At 44.4% G+C, this 21,151-nt stretch overlaps 2 protein-coding genes and 1 pseudogene across 4 annotated transcripts in view; 1 reads left to right on the top strand and 2 right to left on the bottom strand.

The window, feature by feature from the left end:
• Nucleotides 1-4,323, bottom strand: part of gpn1 (GPN-loop GTPase 1) — a 36,893-nt gene extending 32,570 nt beyond the window's left edge. The window contains exons 1-6 of one of the 2 annotated variants that reach the window (XR_003462717.1): nucleotides 4,093-4,323; nucleotides 3,040-3,133; nucleotides 2,813-2,919; nucleotides 2,687-2,724; nucleotides 2,381-2,459; nucleotides 2,207-2,301 (exon numbers count right to left, since the gene is read on the bottom strand). Coding sequence is in view for 1 of the 2 variants with exons in the window: in XM_027281233.1 (XP_027137034.1) it covers nucleotides 2,207-2,301; nucleotides 2,381-2,459; nucleotides 2,687-2,724; nucleotides 2,813-2,919; nucleotides 3,040-3,133; nucleotides 4,093-4,278 (599 nt within the window). In the remaining variant the exon portion in view is untranslated. The remainder of the gene's footprint in view (nucleotides 1-2,206; nucleotides 2,302-2,380; nucleotides 2,460-2,686; nucleotides 2,725-2,812; nucleotides 2,920-3,039; nucleotides 3,134-4,092) is intronic. The other variant, XM_027281233.1, reaches the window with a different exon arrangement.
• Nucleotides 4,324-4,390: 67 nt separating this feature from the next.
• Nucleotides 4,391-13,917, top strand: LOC104938422 (C-type lectin galactose-binding isoform-like). Of its 2 annotated transcripts, XM_010754810.3 has the most exons (6): nucleotides 9,919-11,059; nucleotides 11,176-11,253; nucleotides 11,329-11,468; nucleotides 11,553-11,684; nucleotides 13,022-13,145; nucleotides 13,604-13,917. In XM_010754810.3, exons 2-6 carry the CDS (start codon nucleotides 11,187-11,189, stop codon nucleotides 13,669-13,671), a joined length of 531 nt encoding a protein of 176 aa, XP_010753112.2. In that variant the 5' UTR covers nucleotides 9,919-11,059; nucleotides 11,176-11,186; the 3' UTR covers nucleotides 13,672-13,917. The 2 variants fall into 2 exon arrangements, with proteins under 2 accessions (XP_027137055.1, XP_010753112.2); XM_027281254.1 differs by lacking the exons at nucleotides 9,919-11,059; nucleotides 11,176-11,253 and adding an exon at nucleotides 4,391-4,459.
• A 138-nt stretch (nucleotides 13,918-14,055) lies between these two features.
• The window catches only part of LOC113746274 (scavenger receptor cysteine-rich type 1 protein M160-like), a 15,180-nt pseudogene continuing 8,084 nt past the window's right edge, over nucleotides 14,056-21,151 (bottom strand).

The raw sequence follows: 21,151 nt of genomic DNA, 5'->3' as shown, positions 1-21,151 counted from the left end.
GGGACCTCAAGGCCCACACGGGACCTCAAGGCCCACACGGGACCTCGTTAACCTCAGGAGAGGAAACTCCAGTGACCTACAGATCAGGTGACGCTCTGTGAACACTGTCATTAATGCTGTGCACAGACTTGAAGCAGTCTCTGATGAATGAACTGAACCTCCACTTCATGTGTCATCTCGATTCATTTCTAAGATATTTAATCAATTAGAAAAGTCAGTAATAACTGGCATTAGGTATTAGTGTGATAAAACATGATGCAGCTTTCTGTTTTGTTGCTTCAGTAGAAACAATCCAAAAAAATAATCAATAGATTAGTCGACAACAGAAACAATCATTAGTCGCAGCTCGACTATTCAATAGATCTGATCGATCTGACTGACCGAATGCTGACACTATCTGTCGCTTTAAAGCAAACTAATATTCACATCAGTGTTTTATTATGATAATTCAATTTGAATGAATGTTTCTAAGACTTTTATTTTGTAGTTTTTGTTTACATCTGCTCTGTTAGCTCCCCTGCTGGACGACTGAGCTCACTGCGTGTCACCGTACCTGCAGGCGTACAGCATGTTGGACATGAAGGTGACGGGGCTGACGCTGCGGACGTGTCCATCACGTAGATGACGACGCAGGGGAAGGACGACGCCTGCAACACAGAGACGTGGAACACGTGAAGCCGCCTCACGTGACCCACGAAGAGCCAAACAAACTGGACGACCTACCAGAGCTTCGGTGATGATGGTGCCAGACGCGGACCAGGTGAAGACCTCAATCTGACCCGGGGTGTCAATCAGCACGTACCTGCAGAGGTCAAAGGTCAGCAGAGACAGACACTCACCCGGCCGTTTGTTGGGTTTCACTTCGTGTGTTCTGATCTACTCGGGTCACGATGCAGCTCCGGGTTCCAGAAGACGACCAATCACAGGCGTTTCATGTTTGTGTGGTAATAACAGACCAATCAGCTGCAGCTGTGTTTGTATGGAGACAAACAGGGACAAACGAGCGGCAGGGCGGATTACTGACCGGTGACTGTGCTGCTTCTTCTCGATGAACTGCATCACCTGGACGACACAAACAAACATCACCTGTCACATCGTGTCCGTCTGCTTTAATCCTCCGTAACCACGACAACACAGACCAATCAGTCACCTGATCAAAGCGTGTAGCGAACAGGTTGAGTGACGTCACGATGCCTCCGTTGGGTCCGAGGCCGTACTGCTTCATCACCTCCTTGTGTTCACGGTGTCCCTGTGTCTGCAGGACAGAGGACAGACAGACAGACTGAAGACTGGAGACTACCTCCAGATCTGTAACATTCATGTGTGCGTGGGCTGAGTCTTAAAGGTGCGTTCAGGACACAGTCCGGTCCTCACCGATGTTTGCGGGGAGGGGACCTCGTGGACGCGGGATCCAGGTTGATGACGTATGGAGGAGACTTCAGCAAGTGAAGCTGAGCCGTCAGCCTCTGCAGGGAGACAGACACGTCAAAGACGGAGCAACAACCGACCGTCCAGGTTTTAGACAGTCTGAGAACTACGTCCCAGGTTTTAGACAGTCTGCGGGGACGTCACGGAGGACTACGTCCAGGTTTTAGACCGTCTTGTTTCTGTGCCGGCCTCGTTATCGCTCTCCACCATGCAGTACTTATCGTGGGACCTCAAGGCCCACACGGGACCTCAAGGCCCACACGGGACCTCGTTAACCTCAGGAGAGGAAACTCCAGTGACCTACAGATCAGGTGACGCTCTGTGAACACTGTCATTAATGCTGTGCACAGACTTGAAGCAGTCTCTGATGAATGAACTGAACCTCCACTTCATGTGTCATCTCGATTCATTTCTAAGATATTTAATCAATTAGAAAAGTCAGTAATAACTGGCATTAGGTATTAGTGTGATAAAACATGATGCAGCTTTCTGTTTTGTTGCTTCAGTAGAAACAATCCAAAAAAATAATCAATAGATTAGTCGACAACAGAAACAATCATTAGTCGCAGCTCGACTATTCAATAGATCTGATCGATCTGACTGACCGAATGCTGACACTATCTGTCGCTTTAAAGCAAACTAATATTCACATCAGTGTTTTATTATGATAATTCAATTTGAATGAATGTTTCTAAGACTTTTATTTTGTAGTTTTTGTTTACATCTGCTCTGTTAGCTCCCCCTGCTGGACGACTGAGCTCACTGCGTGTCACCGTACCTGCAGGCGTACAGCATGTTGGACATGAAGGTGACGGGGCTGACGCTGCGGGACGTGTCCATCACGTAGATGACGACGCAGGGGAAGGACGACGCCTGCAACACAGAGACGTGGAACACGTGAAGCCGCCGTCACGTGACCCACGAAGAGCCAAACAAACTGAGACGGACCTACCAGAGCTTCGGTGATGATGGTGCCAGATGCGGACCAGGTGAAGACCTCAATCTGACCCGGGGTGTCAATCAGCACGTACCTGCAGAGGTCAAAGGTCAGCAGAGACAGACACTCACCGGCCGTTTGTTTGGGTTTCATTCTGTGTGTTCTGATCTACTCGGGTCACGATGCAGCTCCGGGTTACCAGATAGACGACCAATCACAGGCTGTTTCATGTTTGTGTGGTAATAACAGACCAATCAGCTGCAGCTGTGTTTGTATGGAGACAAAACAGGAACAAACAGAGCGGCAGGGCGGATTACTGACCGGTGACTGTGCTGCTTCTTCTCGATGAACTGCATCACCTGGACGACACAAACAAACATCACCTGTCACATCGTGTCCGTCTGGTTTAATCCTCCGTAACCACGACAACACAGACCAATCAGTCACCTGATCAAAGCGTGTAGCGAACAGGTTGAGTGACGTCACGATGCCTCCGTTGGGTCCGAGGCCGTACTGCTTCATCACCTCCTTGTAGTTCACGGTGTCCCTGATGTCTGCAGGACAGAGGACAGACAGACAGACTGAAGACTGGAGACTACCTCCAGATCTGTAACGTTCATGTGTGCGTGGGCTGAAGTCTTAAAGGTGCGTTCAGGACACAGTCCGGTCCTCACCGATGTTTGCGGGGAAGGGGACCTCGTGGACGGCGGGATCCAGGTTGATGACGTATGGAGGAGACTTCAGCAAGTGAAGCTGAGCCGTCAGCCTCTGCAGGGAGACAGACACGTCAAAGACGGAGACAACAACCGACGTCCAGGTTTTAGACAGTTTGAGACTACGTCCAGGTTTTAGCCAGTCTGCGGGGACGTCACGGAGACTACGTCCAGGTTTTAGACAGTCTGCGGGGACGTCACGGAGACTACGTCCAGGTTTTAGACAGTCTGCGGGGACGTCACGGAGACTACGTCCAGGTTTTAGACAGTCTGCGGGGACGTCACGGAGACTACGTCCAGGTTTTAGACAGTCTGCGGGGACGTCACGGAGACTACGTCCAGGTTTTAGACAGTCTGCGGGGACGTCACGGAGACTACGTCCAGGTTTTAGACAGTCTGCGGGGACGTCACGGAGACTACGTCCAGGTTTTAGACAGTCTGCGGGGACGTCACGGAGACTACGTCCAGGTTTTAGACAGTCTGCGGGGACGTCACGGAGACTACGTCCAGGTTTTAGACAGTCTGCGGGGACGTCACGGAGACTACGTCCAGGTTTTAGACAGTCTGCGGGGACGTCACGGAGACTACGTCCAGGTTTTAGACAGTCTGCGGGGACGTCACGGAGACTACGTCCAGGTTTTAGACAGTCTGCGGGGACGTCACGGAGACTACGTCCAGGTTTTAGACAGTCTGCGGGGACGTCACGGAGACTACGTCCAGGTTTTAGACAGTCTGTGGGGACGTCACGGAGACTATGTCCAGGTTTTAGACAGTCTGTGGGGACGTCACAGAGACTACGTCCAGGTTTTAGACAGTCTGTGGACTAGAACCGGTGTTGTGGTTTAACGAGTGACCGTGTTAAGTGATGACCGCACACGTCCAGGGTAACGACAGCTTGGTGTCTTCCTGTTTGTCGCGTTCGGCTAGTGGTCACCAGTTAGCACGGTCACTCGTCACACTGTAACACCGGGTCTCCTCCAGCTAGCTCAGCGTTAGCCACGCTCGCGGACTCACCTGTACGAAGGTGGTTTTCCCGGAGCCCGCCATGCCGAGCACGATGAGACACACCGGCTTATCCCTGGCAGAGGCGGCAGCAGCTCCCGGTGCTCCCGGTGCTCCCGGTGCTCCCGGTGCTCCCGGTGCTCCGCTGTCTTTTCCCGCTGAAACATCAGGAGCGGGAAACTGCGCAGCCGCCGCCATGTTGTCTGGTGCTGTGGGGAACTGGCTGCCGTAAACACGACGGTACTGTCGTAAAATGCACGCTTCTTCTTCTGTTGCCTTTACTGCCGCCTTCCGGTCAGTCCTCCACTGTCCAAAACAAAAACAAACAGCTCAAAGCTTCCGCTGTCCTCCACGTGACTGACTGTAACAACAAGGCAAGGCAAGTTTATTTGTATAGCACAATTCGTACACAAGGCAATTCATAGTGCTTTACAGAGGCAAGGAAAAACATTTGACATTAAGACAAGCAATAGCAATAGAAATAAAAAAATAAAAAGAGAAGAAAAATGAATTAAAAACATCAGAATGTCATTTAAAATCATTAAAATAGCAAATTTGAAAACAATTTAAAACAATAAACGAATCACTGGATTATGATTAAAAATTCTTTAAAAGTTCTTTAAAAGAGCTCAGCCATAAGCACGTGAAAAAGAAAAGTTTTTAACCTGGATTTCAAAGTGCTCAGAGTTGGGGCTGATTTCAGTCCTGCTGGTAGTTTGTTCAGTTGTGAGCAGCATAACTGCTAAATGCTGCTTCACCGTGTCTGGTTTGAACTCTGTGCTCCACTATTGACCTGAGTCAGTAGATCTCAGAGCCCTACTGGGTCTATATTCTGCTAGCATGTCGTGTTATGTATTGTGGGCCTAAACCATTCAGTGATTTGTAAACTAGTAGCAGAACTTTAAAATCTATTCTGTGGCTAACTGGGAGCCAGTGTAAAGACTTAAGAACTGGGGTGATGTGCTCTGATCTCTTTGTTCTGGTCAAAACTCGAGCTGCTGCGTTCTGAATGAGCTGCAGCTGTTTGATACTTTTTTGGGGGAGTCCAGTCTAAAGACCATTACAGTAGTCAGTCTACTGGAGATGAAAGCATGGATAGCTTCTCCTGATCTGTTTGGGACATAAAGCCCATACTCTGGGATTGTTCTTAAGTTGGTAGAAGGCTGTTTTGGTGATGATTTTATTGACTGTTGAAGGTCAGATCTGAGTCTATCAACACGCCAAGGTTTCGGACTTGGTCTTTAGTTTCTAGAGACAGTAACTCAAGGTGTTTACTGACAGCAACCCTCTTCTCTTTATTGCCAAAAAACATGACCTCAGTTTTTTCTTGATTTAACTGAAGAAAATTTTGGTTCATCCAATTTTTGACTTGCTCTAGACAGTTACACAATGACTCTATAGACTGCAGTCATCTGGGGACAGCGCAAGATATATCTGTGTGCATCTGCATAACTATGATAGTTGACATTAGAATTCTGCAGAATTTGACCCAAAGGCAGCATATATAGGCTGAACAAAGGGGTCCAAGAACTGACCCTGAGGAACCCCACATGTCATAGCCACTCGATCTGATTGATTGCTTCCAATGGTCACAAAATAATCCGCTCCTCCAAGTCGGACTGAACCATTCTAGGACTGTTCCACGGAGTCCGCCCATGTTTCCAACCTGTTCAGCAGTGTGCTGTGATCCACAGTGTCACACGCAGCACTGAGATCCAGCAGGATCAGAAACTGATACTTGCCTGAGTCATGTTCAACCTTATGTCATTTAACACTCTAATAAGAGCTGGTTTCTGTACTGTGTGAGCTCGAAAACCTGATTGAAATTTGTCAAAAAGTCCACTGGAGTTCAAGTAATTACTGAGTTGATTAAAAACCACTTTCTCAACAAATCTTGGCTATAAAAGGAAGATTTGAGACAGGTCTGTAGTTTGGTTAACTTGAAAGTATCGACAGCGTTCGCTTTTTTAAGAGTGGCTTGATGGCAGCTACTTTTAGGGGTTTAGGAAACGTGCCTGATTGAAGTGAGCATTTTTATTTGCTGCAGATCGTTTGGACAGATTTACAATAGCTTTAAAAAAGTAGATGGCATTGTGTCAAGACAGCATGTCGATGATTTAAGATGCTGAACTGTTTCTTCTATGTTTTTTTGATCAACTGTATTAAATTCTGACATCACAGTTGATTCATTCCTAGGCGGTTTTAGGCATTGCGTCACTTTATCATTTTGTAGATTTGTGTTGATATTTAACCTTATAGATTTGATTTTTTCATCGAAAAAGTGAGCAAATTCATTGCATTTTTCTTTTGAAGAGGTTTGAAACTATCTCTTTTTGGGGGGTTTTAAGCTTATCAACTATAGCAAACAGAGTGGCGAGTGTGTTGATGTGTTTTATTAATAATTTTAGAGAAGTGTTCTGTCTAGCCTTGATTAACTCATGGTTGAAATTTACTGAGACTTTGTTTGGTACCAGAGGTCGTGGGAATTTGGAGTTTAGTTTTTCTCCTCATTTACGCTCTGCTTTCCTGCATTCTGTTTTCAATGCCTTTACCATCATAGTGTTCCTCCATGGTGATCTCTGTCTACTCAAGGTCATCTTAGTTTTAATGGGTGCACAACAGCATCCATGACATTTGAGATTTCCAGTTGGAAATTATCCAGGAGTTCATCAACTGTCTCTGCACTCACAGTGGTGACATTGCTATAGCCTCCATAAACTTAGCACTAGTATTCTCGTTTATGACATTTTCCTAACAGACACAGAGGTTATCTGAATGTTTGGAATTACCTGTAAGTCAAAGAACACACAGAAATGATCAGAAAGAGCCAAGTCCTTAACAACAACAGAAGAAATGTCAACACCTTTAGAGATAACCAGATCTAGAGTGTGTCCCCGAGTGTGTGTGGGCCCTTTCACGGGTTGGACAAGGCCAAGGTGTCAAGTAGAGAACAGAAGTCTTTGGCATAGTATCCATGTTGTTGTCTATGTGAATGTTAAAATCCCCAGTTACGATAAAAAAGTTGTAGTCAGTGCAGATAACTGACATCAGATCAGCAAACTCATCAATAAATTTTCCTGAGTACTTGGTGGTCTATAAATGATTAGAAAAAGGACTTTTGGATCACCCTTCATTAAAAAACAGAGATATTCAAAAGAACTAAAATCACCAAATGTAATGTCCTTGCACGAAATACTGATTTGAAAATGGCAGCAACACCCCCGCCCTTCTTGCCATTTCGACTCTTACTCATAAAACTGTAATTTGTTGGCGCTGCCTCATTAAGAATGGTAGCACAACTACATTCAGTCAGCCATGTTTCACTAAGAAGTAAAAAGTCTAGATTATAGGTCATAATCATGTCATTTACTATCAGTGGTTTGTTGACTAGTGATCTGATATTGAAGTAGGGCTATCCTTGTGGGGGTAACAGGAGACACTGGTAAGTTTCGTGGTTGACATGCTATACTCAATAGATTGGCAGTTTTAAATGAACCCTTTTTATTCTCATCAGTTAACCACTTTTCTGTTACTGTCATCACAGGGATTGAGAAGGGTATCTGAACTCCATAGGCCCTGACTTTTCCTGGTGAAGATATTTATATCAGTATTGCAGCCTGGGACCCGGCACATATCAGTCAGACTCACAGTATGATGATTCAAAGGAGGTGGGGGGGCTCGGAGACTTTAGTCGAGGGTTGTGTTTCCGAGGTGGAATAGGTGGGCTGGACGGTGTGGTAGCTTAAGGGGAGAAAATAGGGGATTTGGCGGGGTGTTAATTGGATTCCCATATTGACAGACTCTTCATCCTGTCTGTGAAATCCAGAAGTGGGGAGTCGTCCAGACTGAATGGAGAGAGTTGGGGGCTGGGTGGGGTCTGGGGGGGTGGAGGTTGAGTGTCCCTGTTGGGGCTGGGGGAGACTCCACTTGTTGGGGTGAGAATAATGATGTTTGCCGGTTCTTTCTGGGTCTGCTGTCCTCCTGTTCAGTCCTAATCTCAGCGCCCTCACCAGAGCGCCGCCTTATCTGTTGTTTGGATTGTCTTGTCTTTGGTCCTTGGCAGTGGCTGCTGGTGTCTGACGCAGAAGAAATAAAAATGTTGGAGCTTAGCAGCTGTACTCCTGATTTGTTAAGGCAAATCCATCTGCCTTAAAGAGGTGCCTGCGTTCCCAAAAGATGTTGAATTGTCAATAAAGTTTATTGATTGAGTAGCACATGTATCTTTGAGCCATCTGTTACATCATCAGCCTGCTGAATCGCTCATCTCCTCGCCGAACTGTTGGTAGAGGTCCACTGAAAAACCACCTCAGTATTTAGGCATTGGACTCTCTTCATCAGATCAACAAAGTCCCGTTTTAATACCTCCGACTGTTGCTTCACAACATCGAGGGCTCCTGTGTGTATGATGAGTGATTTAACTGTGGGATGCTCAGTAGCAATCTTCAGGATCTTCTTTGAAATATCAGGACACCATATCTTTGGTAAACAGAGTACTTTGGTGTTTTTCTTGCTGCAAAAAGCGTTTTATCTCACCCACAGCTCCGTCACCCACTATCAGAGTTTCAGGCCCAGTCGTTAGCTCTTTCTGTGGCCTTTTAGCATATTGATTAGCTTCATACCTTTCTCTTGCGCTGGAAGATGAGCTTTCTTTTGGGGAGTCAGGATTTTGGAAAGTGGAGCAATCTGTTCTCTATTAGAATCCCTGTGTCTTGGGGCAATTTGCTCTTTGTTTTTGTTGTACTTCCAGTCCATGGTTGTTTTCTCCTTGGTAGCGGGGTTTGAAGATGCATTCCTGTTTGATAGCAGTGCAGGCCACTCAGTGTCATCATGAGTCTCCGGGTTGCTGGGTTCTGCCTGTTAACCGTCTTCCTCCATATCTGAGGGAGGCAATTTGTGATGCCTGGGCTTTGCACCAAGACAGTTCCAGAAAGGAGTTGTTGATTTAGTGCCATTTACACCTGGCTCCTGATGCGTCTTTGTGGTGCTAATTAGCTTTCTGTTAGCCTGCTTTTTCTCACTATTTTGGGACAGTGGCAGAGTGGTTTCATTCCCATATTGTCCATTTACCTCCACGTTCACTTCGAGCCGATGAATTTTAGTTTCCAGTACTGCTATCTTCTGGAGCAGTTTTGTGGTAATCATCCGTGGAAAAGGGAGGCATCTTGCTGCTAATTAGCTTTTGTTAGCTGAGCTCCTCAGTCCCAGTCACGATAGTGCAGGCTTGTGCTGCTGATAGGCCACGCTCACAAAATAAAACAGATTAAAATAAAAGTGGCAGTCTTCGGTAACTAAACTCCCAGTGATAGGGTATCCAGGATCCGCGTTTCAAAAATTGTTTGCAAAAGGAAAGGATACAATAATAGAAAAAACAGTAAAGCAGAGTAAAGCGGAGAGCAAAGAGATGAATATAATAATAATAAAACAATAATAACAACAACAACAATTAACAACACAACAATAATAATACACAACAACAACAATAACAACAACAACAACAATAACACAACAAACAACAATAACAATACACAACAACAATAATAATAAAAACAATAAAACAATCATATAATAATAATAATACAATAATTAATAATATAAATAATTATAATAATAACAATAACAATAATAACAACAATAAACAACAATTATAATAATATAATAATAATAATAACAACAATAATAATAATAATAATAATAATACTATAATAATAATAAAAACAATACAATAATAATATAATGATATAAAATAAAATAATAATAATATTATTAATAATAATAATAAGAGGTCAGCATCAGATGAATGGATGGAGGCTGTGGGATGGATTGTGGCGATGGAGCAAGTCAATGAGGTAGGAAGGAGGCCTGGTTACAGAGGGCTTTGAACTAAATACAGAGGTGGAGCTTCTGGAGGACGGGGGTGACGTGGTCAGAGTTTTGGATGTAGTTGGAGTTTATTCAAAGTTCTGTTTGGTGCGCCATAGAGGATGCTATTGCCTTAGTGGATTCTGTAGGTGATGAAGGTGTGAATGAAGGAGAGTGATGGGCGGAGTCGGGCGGCGTTCAGGTTATTTGGTTCATGTGAAGTTCAAAGGAGAGGTTACTGTCAAAGATGACTGACTGTGAGGGGATGGAGACAGGGTGGAGGTGTCGATGGTGAGGTGGAAACTGTGGGTGGTGAAAGAATCTAAAGAAATTCATCCATCCAGGTCCACAAAGAACTTTAAACTGTTAAACCTGGTTCTGGTTCTTAAGGTCCATAGAACTTTAAAGAAGCAGTTTAGGTGAGGTGACTCTGCAGAGTAGAGCAAACCCCTAACCCATCTTACAATACATTTTCCGGTTCATCTTTAGACATTTTACTGACTTCAGCCAAAGAAACAAGAACAGCTGTGCACAGAATCAAACCTGCGTGACCTGGATCAGGATTGAATAAGAAAAAGTTTTTTTTTTTAAGTTTTGAATCTGGCTGTTGATTTTTTTCACACTTTAACTTGTCGGAGCAGAAAAAGATCAAAAACATTTCACGCTTGCAGCAAACCTCAAAATTAAACTTTTAAATGTTTGAACACTGAAATGTCTCAGAGGCATCAGTGCACGGGAGCGTGCACGTTCATGTAAAGTCTGCAGCACTAAAAACAACTTGTACACTTTAAGAAGTTTGATGCTGGTTGGTCCCAGACTTAGTTTTGCTAATAATCCTAATAATAAATGTCAAATTTTTCAGATACCTCACTGATAAATGTTCAGAATCATACGTTTATCATGGTCACAGTTTAAAAGGTAAATCATGTCTGTTTGTCAGAGATCATCTTTGTCATGTAAGCACAGATCAAACATGTCGAGCAGCAGGGCTCCAAATTTAACGTGTCAATATTTGAACACCATAACGGACATATCTGGGGGCATCATCAGTCATGAGCACTGAAGGTATTTAAACCTTCTGATAGTCAGAGCGAGGTGGAAGAAGACGAACACAGCCGTGGTGAGTCCTCTTTGTATCTTTGTGAAGCTTTTAGAAGAACAGAAAATGTCTTTGAGCTGAAAAATTATAAATAAAAAGATGAGAAATTAAAAGTCGCTTGTTGTGTAATTGTGCAGATTTCTGAGCCATGCGTCTTCTTGTGGTAAATACTGTCTCCCTGCTGGTTCTGATGTTCATGTCGGACTCTGCAGCTGGTAAGCCAAACAGCCACAAAGTAATGTTCTAATAAAGGAGAGATAGAGCGATGTGTCTTTTTATGTTTTTTACAGGACATATCGCTCATAAGTGTATGAACACATACCCAGCCGTACCATGTACAAAGGATGACTATGAGGACTGGTTCCAGATGGGTGAAGGTCGCTGTGTGAAGGCGTTCGGCACAGAACGTTTGAACTTTGATGATGCAGAGGTGATAAAAACAAACGCACCAATCAGATTACAGACAGTAAACGTGACGTGAGTGTCAGCGAAGGTGAATTCTTCTTGTTTTCAGAAATCCTGCGTTGACCATGGAGGTCATCTGGTGTCCATCCACAACACAACAGAACTGAATCAGGTGGTGTGCACCATGTACAGAGTCACCCCCAGAAGACCTCCCTACTGGATCGGACTCAAATTAACATTAGTAAGCAAAAATATTTTTACAGTGTTTTTTTGTTGTTGTTGTTGTTTTGTAAAATTACAGACATTATCCATAAATCAAGAACCAGTGCCAGTATGACAAATTACAGTTATTTCTCATTTTGTACAGAAAAAAGCAAAACTATTATTATAAAGTGCTTCTAAAATTATGCACAACTTTATGTAAAATGACAGTAATGATCTTTAAATATCTGTTAAATATGTTGCTCATTATATAAATGTCCATACTTTTAAATCACATTAGTTTATATTTATGTGTACTTTTACATTCAACATACAAAAAAAAGGCAAATCTTCTTCATTACATACAGCTGCACTGTAAAATAACAGTGTTTCTCTGTAAATCTATTGGTATTGTCACTTTATTGAAGGTGTTTGACTATAACACGTCAGAGAAAATATGTATAACTCTAAACTGTGTAAATAAATGTAGAGTGTCTGACAGACATTATTACTGACACTGCAGCAGCACAGAGACTCAACAAAGTCAGTCAAAGGCAGCTTGAGGTTGCCGAGCAACCAGGGTCAGCTGCAGGTCAGAGCAATTAACTGCAGCTGTGCTCTGTCTGTGTGTGAGTGACTGCTGAGAGACACAGAAAATCTCTAAATGAAGCCCCTCCAACTAGTGGACGCTAATGCCAAACGGTAGGTGGTATCAAAAAGCCCAAATGACCGTGAGCATCCTCATCTTGTCGACCATGTGAATGCTGAATTTCAGTGTGTGAAGTTAAAAAATGTGACCTGGGGAGAGAGAGAAAGAACAGGTGCCCCGTGCTCCTTTGGGAAATTTCTCCTCTCCAGTTTACATGGGAGTAGATGGGGCTGTCGGTGGGTGATCCTGGAGCATCAGTGCGTCTCCCGCCAAAACTATAAGTCTGACAGCTTCAGCAGTGATATCGCTGCGTAGCCCACGAATTTTCCTACGTTTCTATGTATGAATTATTTCTGTAGAGTGACATTTGTGGCCACGAGAGCCGTTTGCAAATGTGTTTTTTGACAAACGTTTCTCTCCTTCTCCACTCTAGCTCTGGAACATTCTACCAATACACACCCATTGTAAACTTTGGCGTGGTTTTTGGTGATTTTTGGCAAAACTGTTTGGTGAAACTCTGAGAAAAGCACACAACATTCCCGGCCAAGCCGGTCGTTTTGAGACCTTTTCTGTGTTTGTGTGACAAAAACTGAGGGAGGAGGAGCACGCTGAAATTCCTGGAATACGTCAGAATAATCAGTATGGGGACACAAAGCAGCAGCGTTTCCCTGTAAATCTGTTGGTATTGTCACTTAATTGAAGGTGTTTGAACTCGTCTCTCTTTTCAGCACTATGAAGACTATCTGGTTTACGACTGGACTGATGAGACTCAACACACATTCAGCAGATTCGCTTACATGCAACCAGACTTCTATAACGAGGAAGAGGAATGCGTTGAGATCAACTACTACTGTAAGTCCTGCAGCAGAAGACGAGCTATGATTCTGAAGTAAATATGTAGAGGTCATGAATAATTAGAGCAGAATTATCAAAGGACATGGAGGATGGAAAAATGATTAATTTCATCTATCTACATATGTAATCCCCAGTGGTACACTAAAGTGACTAAAGTTTACTACTATTACTGCTCAGTGAACTGTGACGCTGAAGCAGAAACAATGAAAAATCTCAAACGTCTCAAATATCTTGTTTTGTCCAGCCAACGACATTTACTTAAAGGTCCAGTCTGTCAGATTCAGTGGCATCTCGTGGTGTAGTTACTGATAACAGGTGGATTAATTGATTAGTTAATGAGCTGTTCTGATAATTGATTGTTCATTTTGAATCAGTTTTTTTCTAAATGAATGAGATGAATGTTTTCTGGCTTCTTAAAGGAAATAACTAAAGTCTGAATCTGTTTCTGGTTCCAGACTGGGGGCATTGGAACGACGTGAGCTGCGACATACTCAGAGGTTATGTGTGTGCAGTGGACCTCTGATAAATCATGCTGGGAGCTGCAAGCATGAACATTTCACATTCACTGCAATAAAAGTTCAGCAAACATGTTTCGTTTCATTTCGTATTCAGCAGTGTTACCCAGAATCCATCTGTCCTACAATGTGACCCCATAATGAACTCTATTTAAAGTAACTCAGAGATGTAAGATGTGAGGAATGCTGTCATTTCACTGAGCTAAGCTCAATTTATATCTTTGTTTGACATCATGACGACTCATTCAAAATACTTACTGTACCACTGTGCCTACATCAGGTGTAAACAATGACAGCACACATGGTTTAAAATTGGTGTGAAATTCTTCTGAATGACAGCCCAATAATTCTGATTATATACTAAAGAAACCACTGAGAGAGAAAATCAGCTCAGTAAACTGCTTTTATTTTCTTTGACCGTGACAGTGATTCATGTATTACAGTTTATTACAGTCACCTTCATCATTTCATCTCTCTGTGTTCTGAACCGCTCAGCAAACACGGACTGGATGGTGACGCTGTGGTTCTGATCCGACTTAGAAAACTGAATATATGGCTCAGATCTGGAACACATACCTGGAAAAGATGATGACGCTCAGGTTTGGTCCAAAACCCTGAAAGTACTTCTCTACATTTCTCTGAACAATATCAACTCTTCATCATATCTATGACATATGTTTGTATTAATATTCAGATTATTTGGTTAGTTATGGAAAGAATTCATCACAAAAAACAGAAACATAAAAAAAAAACAATTTGATATTGATTGAAGCAAATTTGTATAAAACAAGTAAAATTGTAAAAAATAAGGATTCCAGAAAGTGAGAAACATTGTTATTGTAAAAATGAGAATTCGTACAAAATAAGAAAAATTGTAAATTGTAAAAATAAACAGAGTTCACACAAAATAAGAGCTGTCATTAACTGTAAAAGTAAAACTTTGAAGAAATCGTTACAAATAAAAGAAGCATAATTAAAAAGTACGGCAACATTGTACAAAACAAGCAAAAGTGTAAGAATAAGAATTCACAAAATGAACATTGTCAACTGCAAAAATGACAATTCGTACAAAATAAGTAACATCATTAAATGTAAAAATAAGAATTTATATAAAATAAGTAACATCATAAAATGTAAAAATAAGAATTTATATAAAATAAGAAACATCATGAAATGTAAAAATAAAAAAATGAGAAACATCGTTAATTGTGAAAGAAATAAGCATCATTTGTTTGAAATAATTAAAAAGCATTTATCACAAATGAAGTCAAATGAACCGATGTCCTAACCCCAAAATACTTGAACATGACCCCAGGTGTTTTTGAAGATCTTCATCTTTGGTAGGAAGCATTGGGCTTGAAGCTGAGAGCAGACAGGAAGTCAGAAAGTGTTGAAACACAGACTAACATGTTGTCGACAGGAAGAAAAATATTGTTTATGATTTGATATAACAAATCCAGCCTGACAGTTTAAAGAGAACACGAGTATAAACATGTCAAATCCATGTGGAGGAGCTCCTTGGAGGTGCTACTCTGCTCCCTGAGCTCCTTCCTCTGCAGTCGGTCCTTCAGCTGCACCAACAGCCACGTTCATGTCGACCAGCTCAATGTTCTCCTGTCTGCCCGCCTCCTGCCCCCTGCTGGCCTGGAGAGACATGACAGCACACAGATGAGACTTCCTGCATCACTCCTGTCTTCAGGTCAGTGAACACAGACGGATGCTTCATGTCAGTCAGTCCTCTGAACCACAGACATGTGTCAGTACCTTGTAGTAGAAACAGACGGCAGTGATCCCCAACAGCAGAGTCAGCGGCACGACGACCCATCTGCTGATGTGAACTGTTGGAGCTGATCAAACACAGACAGACATCACATCACATGATCACATGACATCATGAGTCCAGCAGCTCCCATCAAACAGCAGCTGCTGAACAAGAAGAGGAAGGAAGGAGAAGAGGACACGGAACAAAGCAGCAGACGTGCTGCCTGCATGTCGGCCTGCAAGGTGCTTCTCATAGTGAAACACCAAACACGCTGTGCTACAACATGTTGTTTGCTGACAGTAATACTCTTGTATGGTCACTACATGACACGTGTCATACAGTGACAGCAGTCACAGTGTCAGCACACAACATGCATGGACACTGTGGTCAGCTGATGATCTTTCCTTACCTGAGCCAGTGAGAGCGAGCCGACGGCTCTCAGAGGAGAACTTCTGAGAAGAAACGGAGACGTGATAAACACAGCTGTAGCTTCCTGTGTGGGCGGGCTCTGCAACAGGAAACAGGAAGTGGGCAGAGTGATTGACAGCTGGCTGGGTGTAGCTGTGTGCTGAGGTGGAGGAGGTGAAGGTGAGCTGGAAGGAGCCTCCTGGGTACTGTGGCTGGATGGAGCAGCTGATGGTGAAGGTGGAGCCCCACAACACATGAAACCCCTGCTGCTGGACCTCAGAGACCCCGTTCATGGAGGACACAGAGATGTTGGGCTGAACCAGCAGGTCTGTAGACAGAGAGACAGACAGACAGACAGACAGGTTGGTCCCGGTGTGTCCTGTCAGGTGAAGCTCAGCAGTCTGTGGAGGCTTGAAGGCTCCAGAACAAGTTCACTTCTCTGCACTTCAGGAGGTCGCTGTCCGTGGACTGAAGTCCAATGAAGACCACCAAACTGTCCCGTGACAGAGGAAGACGGGACTTACCTGAACATGTGGAGATCCAGAAAGGAGGAAGAGTAACGTGACATGAACACAGTCCTTCAGAGCAGATCCCGACTGGAACACAGAGGGCCAGATCATCACACACAGATCTCACAGAGGACTCTCTCTTTTCTTAGAGAAACAGCAGAGGCGCAAGCAGTACCGAATGCTCTGTCAGGGGGACGGGGGTAAACAATCCATCCCTCAGAGGATCCATCAAGGGAGAAAACTCGTGTTCGGTCAATGGTCACATCACTGGTCTCCATTGGCTCTTGTCTCACCTCCAGTGATTTCCGCACAGGGCGGAACTTGTCAACTCCCACAAAGGCGGACTGGACAGGGATATCTGTAACAGGAACACAAAGAGGAGTCATCTGTACAATAGCAACAAAGTGAGTTTTCAGTCTCAGAAACAGGACAATAGAACCAAATCAAGAGCTGCGAGCCCTTCTTCTCAGATTCCTGAGCAGTGAATGAGGGGGGGGGGAGGAATACCAACAAAGCCAAACAGTGAGCAGGTGTCCTAGTGATCACAAAAGGAGTGGTGTGGCTTAGTTTGGCGGACGTCTACAGTCCAGAGAAGAAGCAGACCTCGTTGCCTCCACACTGGAACTCTTTGGTCCACATTGAGCCTCCATCCACTTCTCCAAGAGCGCCCCCTGGAGGACTGAAGAGCCCCACAGCCGAGCTCCCTACAGACCACCTCTGCATCCGCGGTCAAAGTCAGCTTCACACACTGAGGACCAGGCTGGTCAGACTGGTCAGACTTGACCTCCAGCCTGCCTGACACAAGACTAGTCCCATCCAGCAGCCTGACAGAGTCTGCAGAGATAACAGAAGAACAACAGAGAGAGAAAAAAGACAGCAACCCTAAATAAAAAGATGTCCTCAAACAACAATTCAGTGATCCACTGGATCAGAACCATTCCAACATCATTTGTTCTGGAGGTTTCCTGGTGTTGGTTTAAACCCCAATAAACACGAACACACAACGAAACCCCCCCAAACCAAAAACACACCAACCCGACAAAACAAACACACGCACAAACCACCCCCCAACCCCCCCCCCACAACCACCAACCCACCACAACACAAAACAAACACCCCAACAAAAACCCCAACCCCAAACCCCAACCCCCACACTTTTGGTTTTGTTGTGGTTTATTTTCAACCACCACCCAAACCCACCACACACCCCCCCCACACCAACCCAAACCCCAAAACCGCCAACACAACCCCCCCAGGCACCACCCCCAACAACCACACACCCCACCACATCACCAAAACAAAACCTCCCACCCTTGAGTGTTTTTGTGGTTGGGTTTTTTTTGGTGGTTTTGGGTGGTTGTTACACCACCCCCAAACCAAACCCCCCAAAACCCCCCCCACCACCCACAACCAACAACCACCTGAGGTAACACATGGTCCCGTGTGGGTCTTGAGGTCCCGTGTGGGTCTTGAGGTCCCGTGTGGGCCTTGAGGTCCCGTGTGGGCCTTGAGGTCCTCAGCAGTATTAGTTGTTTGGCTTTGGTTGGGAACAGTAGGTGCCAGTCTATCTCAACACTGTGGTGTCCAGGGTCACAGAGACCTGTTGCTGCCTTCATAGACATAATAGATAGCTTGTTGTTGACGGTCCAATCTGCGTAAACAGACATCTGTGTCTCCAGACTAGAACATGCTGACAATAACACCTCCATGGGTAAAGACATTCTCTGTGACTCATTCTGGGCGTGTAGTATTTGTGCTGTTATCTTGGGGTTTGAAGTCGATCCACCAGGATGAGTTGGGCAGAATGTGAGACCGACTCAGGCACTTCTGATGAACTTTGAGAGTGTCTCTAATTCTCTTTGGCCAGGAGTCAATAAATAATACAGCATAAGACATCAGAGGCTCCTGAACACTTTCTGAACTCCTGACCTTTGACCTTTGACCTTTGACTTCAGCAACTTCTCCACAACATCACTTCATGGTTAACAACAGAACACGTGGACACCATTGACCATCACATCCTGTTACAGACACTTGAACATCTAATTGGCATTAAAGGAACCGCACTGAGCTGGTTTAAGTCCTGTTCATCAGATCCATCTCAGTTTGTTCATGTTAATGATGAATCCTCCATGAACAGCTCTTCTCTTCTTCTCTGTCTTTCCATCTGAACACATTCATGCCCATTAATGCATGTTACTAACTTAGCTTCTTCCCATGAGGCTGAACAAAAGTTCACACTTTGAACGTCCTCCACAGGTTCCTGAGGAGCCGTTGTGAAGCTCAGTGTGGTCGTGCTGGTCACCACCATGTTGGCAGTCCTGCCTCTTTCACCTCCAGCTAATCTAACAATCAGCAAAGACGTGGATCATCAGGACCTGAGGCGGCTGAATGAAGCCTGGCTGCTCAAACAAGTCACCTGTAACCACGCCCACCTGTCAATCAAAGCGTCCCCGCTCTTAATCATGCATAACTTTAAGCCTTAATATAATGTGAACAGGTGAGTTGTATATAAATTCACCCTCAGTACAGTTGTCATGAACGGGGAAATTAGCTACAGAGACCAAAACTGTTTTTTGTACCAGGCTGTAAACATGTTTATTTCTGCTGTGAAGTTGGACATTTGGACATGGGGACTTATGGAGACTGACTCACTTCTGGAGCCAGCCTCAGGTGGACGTTAGAGGAACTGCAGCTTTTAGCACTTCCTGTGTTGGCGTCTCTTCACAGTCACAGAGGTTGATGCTTGGTCTCCCCTCCAATCAGTCTTAACTGAAGAAGTCTCTTGGATGAAACGTCTTCATGGATCTACAACCAAGTCCAGTTGTCCAGATTGAACTCTTCTCAAAGAAAGACGACCTGGATGACTGAGAACCTTCACAGACTATTATTATTATTGTAGTTGTTATTGTTGCTGTTGCTGCTGAGCCCAACCGGTCTCTTGCTCATGGTGGGAATTGTTGGGTCTCTGTAAATAATATTATAAAGAGTACAGTCTAGACCTGCTCTGTATGGAAAGAGTCTGGAGATAACCTTTGTTATGATCGGAAGATTTATGAATAAAACTGAAGTCAGTGTCAACATGGGTACAGTCAGGGGTGAAAGTAAGCCGGTACGGTCCAGTACTGCATACCACTAAAACATTCAGTGGCGGTACACAGTACCATGAAGATGGGAGAGCGGCTGCCTGCTATAAATCCCTCATTCAGAACCAGTCACGGCCACACTCTGGGTCAGAAAATAGATCTGTCTGCAACATGCAGTCTTGAAAACTATTTTGTCCGTCTAAAAATTCCTTTTAACTTATTCCGAATAGTTTCTGAAGTGTCCGTGCTGTGTTTCAGTCCATGCTGGAAGGAGCCTTGGCCGGGCATCTCCCCTCGGAGAGAGCCCGGTGGTCTCCTCTGCGCCCAGCCTTCCAAACGTGTAACACATGTTTAATGTCTTTTGTTCGTTGCAAAATGTCCCAATTAAAATCAGTAGGAGAGTAAGCAGTTGTGTTTCTTGTTATTTCGTTCAATTTTAACGATACAGAAAGCTCGGAAAAGAAACTGCTTATGAGCTAACAGAGATTTCACTCAGCAGTACGTGAGTGTGCATGTGCGTCTACCTCCGAAACACAGCGGTTGCTTTGGGCATCGGTGCGTTTGATTTAATGCACTGTGACGTTTTCCACAACTGGTCCACAGACGTCAAGAAACGCAGCTTGCGCCAGGACAGGACGAACAATAAATTACACCATCAAAATTCCACACATTGTTGTGGTTGGCTGAAACACTACATGACTGAAATATATGTCAGTTATCATCTACAGACATTTAAAATAAAAAACGGAGAGAAACAAAACAGTCACATTTTTTTATCTCCCTGGGCCTTCAGGAAAATGTTGAAATGTTTTTATTTGTTTGGGTTTTGACTTTGCTATTTTAAAATGCATGAAGTGAGAGAGATGAAGAATTTGGTGAGAGAATTTAAAACTACTTTCACCCCTGGGTACAGTACTGTCAGATATGATGTCATAGATGATGTCACTGATGGATTACCTGAGCAGGTGAGATTCAGGATGGAGGAAGAGAACGAGGAAGAGGATAGGACAAACTCCCTCAGAGCAGATCCAGACCCAAAAAAGAAAGGTGTGACCGACCACACAGATCTGTGTGAGTACTCTCTTCTCTCTTCTAGAGAAACAACAAATCCACAGTCCAGATCTCTGCAGGCAGCGGCTCCATCACTCAGGGTCCATAAAGGGAGACTCCAAGGTATGTCAGGGCCAGTCACTGGTCTCCATTCTCCCAGAAGTTTCAGCTCCAGTGTTCCTGCACAGCGACTGTGTCCTCCCACCAACCTGACAGGTTCTGAACAGAAACAAGAGAGTCATCAGTCAAAGAACAAGTGGAGTTTCATCAGAACAAAATGAACCAAATCAAAGCTGCAGCTCCTCTTCTACCTGAGCAGGTGAGTCCAACAGCTTTTCCAGGTGAGCAGGTGTTTCTAGTTGATCCTGAGCTCACGTCTCAGGTCGCACAGAGTCCAGGCAAGACTCGTGCCTCCACACTGGAACTCTTTGGTCCACATTGGAGCCTCCACTTCTCCATAGAGCAGCCCGCTGAGGACTGAAGAGAGGCCCCACAGCCGAGCTCCCTAGCAAACGCACCTCCTCTGCAATCCTGCTGGTGTCAAAGTCAAGCTTCACGAAAACACTGAGGACCACGCTGGTCAGACTGGTCAGACCTTGACCTCCAGTCTGCCTGAACACAGACGACCCATCCAGCAGCCTGACAGAGTCCTGCAGAGATAACAGAAGATACA

This window comes from Larimichthys crocea, chromosome VIII, assembly GCF_000972845.2.
Source record: "Larimichthys crocea isolate SSNF chromosome VIII, L_crocea_2.0, whole genome shotgun sequence".
In the NCBI taxonomy this organism is placed as follows: Eukaryota; Metazoa; Chordata; class Actinopteri; family Sciaenidae; genus Larimichthys; species Larimichthys crocea.
Note: the sequence above shows the minus strand (reverse complement) of the source record. Positions and strands in the feature narration are given on the sequence as shown.